This window comes from Thermobia domestica, chromosome 8 (assembly GCF_964235325.1).
Source record: "Thermobia domestica chromosome 8, izTheDome1.hap1.1, whole genome shotgun sequence".
NCBI lineage: Eukaryota > Metazoa > Arthropoda > Insecta > Zygentoma > Lepismatidae > Thermobia > Thermobia domestica.
In genome coordinates, this window is record NC_137461.1 from 168,539,471 (window position 1) to 168,547,601 (window position 8,131).

Below are 8,131 nucleotides of genomic sequence, written 5' to 3' on the forward strand. Positions count from 1 at the left end.
GGATCTATACTTGTAGAGATGATTGGTCCAGAATCAATTTGGGAAAAAAATAAGTAAACACAATAGAAACAATCACTTCATGTGGAACACTAACTATGTCGAAGATACTATATATTACAAGCTGCTATGAGTTGATTTTAGTTTAGCGTCCCTTTCAGCAGCGAGGCTATATGAGACGTGGACCTACTGATTAACGTGGAATCCGAACCACATGAGCTCCCGCCGGGAATCGAACCCGGGACTCCCACGCCAAAGGCGCGTACGCTAATCACGCGTACGCTTAGCCACGGAGGAGCTCTACAAGCTGCTATGAATAACAAGAGCACTGCACAGTTGATCACTTTGACACCATTACAAGTCGTAGTTGTTCACTATGTAGTATTGAAGCAGATGATAAACAACAAGGTGGTTTTTGTTGGATAGTAAGAAAGACACTGTTACGGGGCTAGTGAAATGAACAGAATGAATGACTGTGTTGAGTATCGGACGGTAACCAGGCGTTAGAGAGCACTGAAAGGTCAGATGGTCAATAGAACCTTCATTTTTGCCACAATAACACAAACTTAGGGGCGCTGCTGCTGTTTATATTGCTGGATGGGAGGCTGAGCAGTATTAAGGGCATACACGACGTTCAAGATTTTCGTAAAATAATGGGAAAATATTTCTGATTTTTATTGGAAGACTGATAATGATGATATTTATATCGTTTCTAAATATTTTTTCCGAAGATTAATTAATTAATTATGAAATAATTAACAATTAATTAACGATAAGCTATTCCTACTTTTCCACTAAATTAATAAAGCAAGAACAGTGAAACTAAAACATATTACTCCCTACACTTTCTCTAAGAGATCTAGTAACTTTACAAAGTTTTGTTCTTGTTTACTTAACTTTTATGTAACTTTCTTTGAAGAAGTGCGCAATTCAATTACAACAATTCTCGGCAAAACAACGCGCTGCAAAGTAACACTCTTTTTTCACTTTCCGTTACACTAAGATAGTGAATATGTTTATGAATTAATATATATAGTTCTATAGCCTGAGTGTGTCCTTTCTTTTGCAATAATTATTTACTTTTAAAATTGTACGTATTTCGAGAAAAGTAGGAATTTATTACAACATTCGATAATTTTGAATTTCCCGTCGTACGGTGGCGCCGCCATGTGAACTGTAGCCATACTTCGTCCATAAGCGTAGAAAGCATCAGTGTTACTAACCACTTGCTGCTCTTTTCTATTGTGAAGGTGGTGCGTGATTTTCTATCCGTGATAATGGCTAGAAAGAAACGACTACTGTCAAAAACGAGAAAAAGAAATAAGCAATTTAAAGCACGTCGTCTAGCGTGGAAACTACGAAAACTTGAATGTGATAATGTACCGGTAAATGCCGTTACAGAGAATTTGGAAGATACTCCACTACAGGGAGACAATAGCCTTCGGACAGACCAAGACATCGGTGAAGAATCTACGAGCTCTTCTAGAAGTTTTCAGCAGGAAGATAGTTTTAATATGAGGTAAGGATGTTTACTTAATAGTTTATATATTTTCTACACAAAAAAGCAGATTAGAATTATGTTTCTTTCAAAACTAATAATAATAATAATAATAATAATTAAAATTAATAATAATAATTAAAATTAATAATAATAATAATAATATGCTTATTATATTACTGAGAACAGCTATGTAGTAAAATTACAGCACTACGTTTTACATATCGTATGTAGACAGTGGTGTGTTCACACCGGACTCGGATATCTGTTTGAGAACTATATCCTGTCAAGAAAGTAACTTTGTATATGAACAAGTTAAATGTTCATACAAAGACTGTCACAGAATACTTTTGTACGTACAAAGGAGTTATTACGTAATCAGATTAGGAGAGAGGGCGGGTCTGCGATATGATTAGTTTTTGTTACAAGGGGAGGGGGGCAACGACTCCCGAAGAAAATTTTCTGGGGGGGGCATATAGTTGGAGCTGGTGGAATGGGGAAAAATGCAACCCCGGGTCGCAATGCTGGGTCTATACATTATACATTTTCGTGAGTCAAGGGAGGACCGTGCCCCCGTTCCCCCTTAGGGCGCCCATGGAGGGAAGGTATAAGAGCAGATCAAGTAATAAAAATAAATCATTTTAAAATTTAAATTTCGGATTGTGATTATTAATTTATAGACATTTCATTTTGTGTCTTTATGATAAAATTGGGAAAGTTTCTTATTCTCATATTGAGTTCTTTTTCCTCCACAGTACCGAAATCGAACCATTCTATGTTATCGAGCCTGAAACGGAAGTCACCAAGAAATCTGAGTTAAGTGGCCGCAGAATTGTTGATTTGGGACACGTCCTTCGGTGGTCGATGACATTACAAGGTAAACACCGTGAAGTCTGCACTTTAGGGAAATTGCGGTATCACAAAGAAAGACGTGTTGGTCTCCGTAGTTATATCAATTTCAAGTGCAGGGTATGCAACAGAGAAATAGTCATTCAACTGAAGAAACTCCCAGGTCAAAAGTTATGACAATAAATGAAAGTGCAGTTTGGGGTACTCTAACAATTGGAAGTGGTTATTCCCATCTTCAGGAGCTACTCAGTGTAATGAACATTCCATGCATGAGTAATGATCTGTTTAGTAAAACTGAACAGCACCTAGAAACGGTAAGTAATACATTTGTTTGATATGCAATAAGAATAGGCTTACAATTTCCCTCTAACAATAACTCATTCTGGAGAAAACTAGAATACTTCCTTAAACTTTATTTTGGGCCTACAACATTGTAAATTTGAACATTCAAAATTTATTATAATTACTACGTTTGCAATTGTCTTTCTAGATCTGTATTACTTACATTTCTTAAATTATAATGGAAAACTGGAATTGTAGTTCCAAAGTTTAAATTATTTTTCTATTTATTTATTTATTTATTTATTTGTATTTATTTATATGTAGTTGATTTTACATTTTCAGTAAAGACACCAAAATTGCTTCAACGCATTTTGGATTTATGTCACAAACCTTTCGACTAAGTTTGTGCTAGGAAGTCATCCTTATTTTTCTATTTCTAATTGTCTGCAGGTTTGGGCTGATAGTCTATGGTCTCAAATGAAACAAAATGGAGAAAAAGAAAGACAAATTGCAATCGAGAAGGGACATGTTGACCCCGATGGTGTTCCATACATAACAGTGTACGTTGATGGTGGCTGGAGTGAAAGGAGTTATGGTCATGGACATAATGCAGTTTCTGGAGTCAGTGGCGGCGGTTGGACGTTAAAAGTGGGGGGGCAAGACATGATCTTAACAATTGTATATCAATGTTAGATTTCCTGGTTGTTTCTAACACTGTTTGATGAAAGGTTGTATAACTAATAGGATACTATCTTTTTTCACTTAAAATGCTGTATATCGTATTTCTATTTTATTAAGTAAATTCATGAGAGCAATACAGGTAGGTAGTAGCTCTTTATAGTCTTAAACAACGAAAGTGTAAGAAGAGATTTGAGTTCTTGCTCATGAACATCTTAAAATTCTGTCTGGAAAATTGTGCGATCAGATTATTTAATAAATTTGCAAAACAAATAAATAGAAGGGATAATATTAATCATAGTAATGAATAATGACGCTTTGTTTTACAGAAGTTATATTGAAACTGAGAATTAATGAACAACTTATACTTTTAATTCCACACATGCCATTAAATCAATGTTTTTACTCTTAAAAAATGAAATACAATAAGTACTGCAAGCATATGCTATGACATTTAAAGAAATATGCAATTGGAATATTAGTTGCTTTGAATTGCAATTAAAACGCAATTCCTGTAGCTTTCTTAACTCCACGGGAAGACAAATATCCAATACGTATTCACGCAACGGCAAATATCATATGGCACCATATTTTTCTATGGAACAGTAATACATACGAAACCTTTACTAGGGTGTCCACATTCTGGAAAATAAGTGAAAGTCAGGGAGAGGTCAGGGAATGTATCAAGTTAAGTCAGGGAAATGGCAGATTGGTCAGGGAAAGTCAGGAAAAAATCGATTTAGGTCCATTGTTCAATTACTGAATTTATGAAATAGGGTTGATTTCTTTCCTGTTACTGGATGTAAAATGTAGTGTTCTCAATAATGATATTGAAGGCGGTAGTATTCTCTGATATAGTTGTTGAAACTAATTTTCTGCGAGAAACACATATCTAAGTGCATCCTGGCATATTTGCTCAAAAGGGTAGACGCTGTTCTAGAAGAATTGCATGGTGCAAAAAGAATATCTGGATAAGTGGCTGAGAACGCGAAGAAATAGTATCTCCGGCTCACAGTGAAAGCTCAGACTGAAGAATTTAAGGAACACTCGAATGAATTCATAGCCAATGACAGAGATGGTATTCGACTTGATGAGTTTTTTACTTAGTCTTAGGAAATGGGAAGAACTTCGTTGACTTATGGTCAGTTATGAAATTGTGTTTTATCTTCTTTCACGGAAACGCATTTTTTGAAAGTGGTTTCACAATAAATAAAATTCTCATTGTTGAGAACTTACAAGAAGAATCTCTGGTGGCTCAACGGATCATATATGATTCTGTGATGAGAATAGGTGGATCATCAGGATTAACAATTACAAGAGGTATGATAAATTCAGTGAGAAGTCCAATGAGACAATATCAGGTGTATTTGGAAAGGAAAAGAGAAATAAATGCTGGAGACGAGAAGAGGAGAGAGAAACGGAAGATTCAGCAACAACTAAAGAAGCTGGAGGAAGAAAAGAAAATTAACCTGCGAAGACAAGGATATTCAGATCAATGAGAAGAAAACTATGCGAGAAAGTATGAAAACAAATTTCTAAATGGGTTGCATTTAAACTGCACCAGCAAAAGTATGTGTTACATAATGTGTGTGTGTGTGTTTTTTTTTAATAATCAGTAAAATCATGTATGAACTGTTTATTACTATAGGCAATATTATAATGCTGTGTAATTGGTATTATAATGTGTATTTTTTATACCTTAAGTACTCTGTATACTGCACACTTTCGTTTGTAACTTTACATTTTGTGTAATATGTAGGCCTAATCAATATCGACCTAATGCATATGTTTGTAAATTTACATTCCTTTGGAAAGAAAATAAAAAAAGAAAAACAGGAGCGGAAGAGAACAATGCCAACTATGGGAAGTGTGGAGGCTGGGGTTTCTTTCTTTTTTCTGTATTTTTAACTTATTCAGGGGTCAGGGAAATCTGGAACTTTCGTCATGGAAAGTAAGGGAAAAGTCAGAGATCTTTTCTCCAAATTTTGTGGACATCCTGTTTACATTTCCAAATGAAATTATATAAATTAGGACGTCACTTCAAAAAAGTGGGGGGCAGCTGCCCCCTCGTGCCTCCCTAATCGCCGCCCATGTCTGGAGTGGTAAGTTGTTCTACCATTAACTTACAAGGCAGGGTACCCAGTAGGGATGCGCACGAGGCGAGTCGAGACAGAATTTTCCTGACAAAATTCGAGTCGAGACACAGCTCTTCCAATAGAGAAGAATACATTTTTCGAGTCGAGACATCACTTTTACAGCACATTTTCATTACGAGACAGCATCAAATCTTGTCTCGTGCGCATCCCTAGTACACAGGTGTAACACACCGATTGTGATACACCGGGTAATGGAAACAAAAATTCATACCACAGTAGAACGTAATCGCAGGTGGTCCACATACGTAAGATAAACAGCAACATTAATATCATTACCACACATGAATATCAACATTACATCACTACGAAAATACGCGTACAACATAACAGTAATAGTAACAATTTTGTTTCTGTGTTACTACTGCCTACACACATTTTCGTTTCCAACATCCATCTCATCGTTGTTCTCATTACGCGATATATGCAACCCACCAAGCAGTGCTGTCTCGCTGGCTGTCTATATGAACGGCGTTTGCATCCTTCCTGCGTGTTATCCCATCTTTGGGCATTGAGATAAATCTGCGTCTCTTTCGCATACGGGCAACATGCACCCAAAGCAAAAACAGGTATTTTTTGTTTTCGTTTCTTCTTTCTTCCTGCTCGTTATCACCCTTTTCGCTCATTTCCGCAACACATTGTGACAATGTTGTACACGTGATTTGTCCATTTTCGGATGTTCTGCTCTCTTCTCATGGGTGCCTACTACCTCATTGAAATGCGTCGACTATGGGTAGTATTTCGTACATTTAAACTTTTCTGATATCTCTTCTCGTTCTCGCTATATTCCACATAATCTCATTTTGACCCCATTTTTATGTCCCCATTTGACACTTTCAATGTGCTTGTTGGCCGATATATATATATATATATATATATATATATATATATATATATATATATATATAACAGGTGTCGCTTCTTTTTCGATGTTCTTTATGTCTGTGCAATCTTATCACAATCGGCGTCTTACACTAGTCTAAATTCTGTATTTTTCTAATTCCATTTATGCCATTGTTTATTATCGCGAGTTTCACAAAACTGGACAACAGTAGTTATTATCACTTCATATAGACTCTAGATATCCTGTTTATTATGCAACTGACGCGAAGAGAGCCAGTGTGAGTTACCTGTAAGTAAGAATTTGTACTTCTGAAGACGTAATCCGAAACTACTTCCGGAGATGTAACTCCCACCCACCATGATTCGGAGCGATTTTTAAATTAGCAATAAATTATGTAACTCTGATTATTAACAAAAACGCTAGTAACTGGCGAAAATATGCAGTATTATAGTTTGATATTACAGCTTTATATGAGTACGAAGAAAGAAATTATGATTCGTGCTACAAATATACGGTACTATCACCTTCTAGTGCGAAAATTCTTGTAATAGCATACTGGTATATTATAAGAATTATTATTGTTCCCACCATACTATGGTACCGTATGTATATAACAAGAACCATAATTTTCTTTCTCTTTGCTCATTAGAGCTGTAATATGGAACCATAATACCAAATATTTTCGCCATGCTGCTGTAAGTTGCAAAGTTAAGAATTATATGACTTTTATTACATACCAGTTTCGGACTAGTTTTCGTATCTTTCCTAATTCTTTTAATACCAATGTATCCATGTGAGGTCTATTAGAGAGAAGTCAATAATAATAATAATAATAATAATAATAATAATAATAATAATAATAATAATAATAATAATAATAATAATAATAATAATAATAATAATAATATAGGTATAAACATTTCATTGATATGGAGAAACAAGTGTTCGGCTGGTTTTTACGCAAATAAAAACAGCCTCACTCCAGTAACAGTTTTAGCTAAGGCTTTGCTCAATATACAGCACTCATAAAATAGGGACAGAAAACTCCTTTTCTGGCCTAGTCAGACACAAAGAAATTGTTTTCAAACCCGGAATAAATGCTTAGTGACGTCACAAACTATTACCTACTGAGGAGGCGTCCTTTCTCAACGAGGTGAAGAGGGGGAGAAGAGGGCGTCTTCTCTTTTGGGGTGGAAGGTGGCTGACCTCTTGACAAGCTATTCACTGACATTGTAACTTTCAAGGAAAGGTTTCTTTGTTGTGTATTTTTAGGAGATCCTCGCGAAACGATGAAGTCCAAACAGCTGCCACGAAGTAAATCTAAGAGCAGAGACCTGTTTTCTAGTTTGTCACAAACGCGGTCAGATAAATGATTCCATCATCTTCGGTATTACATTGAAAAGTAAAGTCTGAGCTACTTTCTCAGTGATGGGGTTACGCGGAAAGCTTTACTACCTACATGGGCTTTTGAGACACGGACATAATAATAATAATAATAATAATAATAATAATAATAATAATAATAATAATAATAATAATAATAATAATAATAATAATAATAATAATAATAATAATATTATTATTATTATTATTATTATTATTATTATTATTATTATTATTATTATTATTATTATTATTATTATTATTATTATTATTATTAACAACACTGTGTATAAACATGAAAGATAGACGGTTTATATATGAATACTATAAAAGTAGTTGATTGCCAACCTCGGAAGTCGTGAAGTCTAGGAGTCAAGGACATTGTTCACGAGCTTCTGAATTTGGGTTGAGGGTCTAGGTTGAGTATTCGGGCTCGAGCCAAACATT

General features: G+C 35.1%; 1 protein-coding gene across 1 annotated transcript; it reads left to right on the top strand.

The window, feature by feature from the left end:
- Positions 1–2,452: 2,452 nt before the first annotated feature.
- On the top strand, positions 2,453–3,387 carry LOC145691890 (uncharacterized). The gene is made up of 2 exons (XM_081767196.1): positions 2,453–2,658; positions 3,077–3,387. The coding sequence occupies exons 1-2, from the start codon at positions 2,467–2,469 to the stop codon at positions 3,317–3,319; spliced, it is 435 nt and encodes a 144-aa protein (XP_081623322.1). The 5' UTR covers positions 2,453–2,466; the 3' UTR covers positions 3,320–3,387.
- The last annotated feature ends 4,744 nt before the right edge of the window (positions 3,388–8,131 follow it).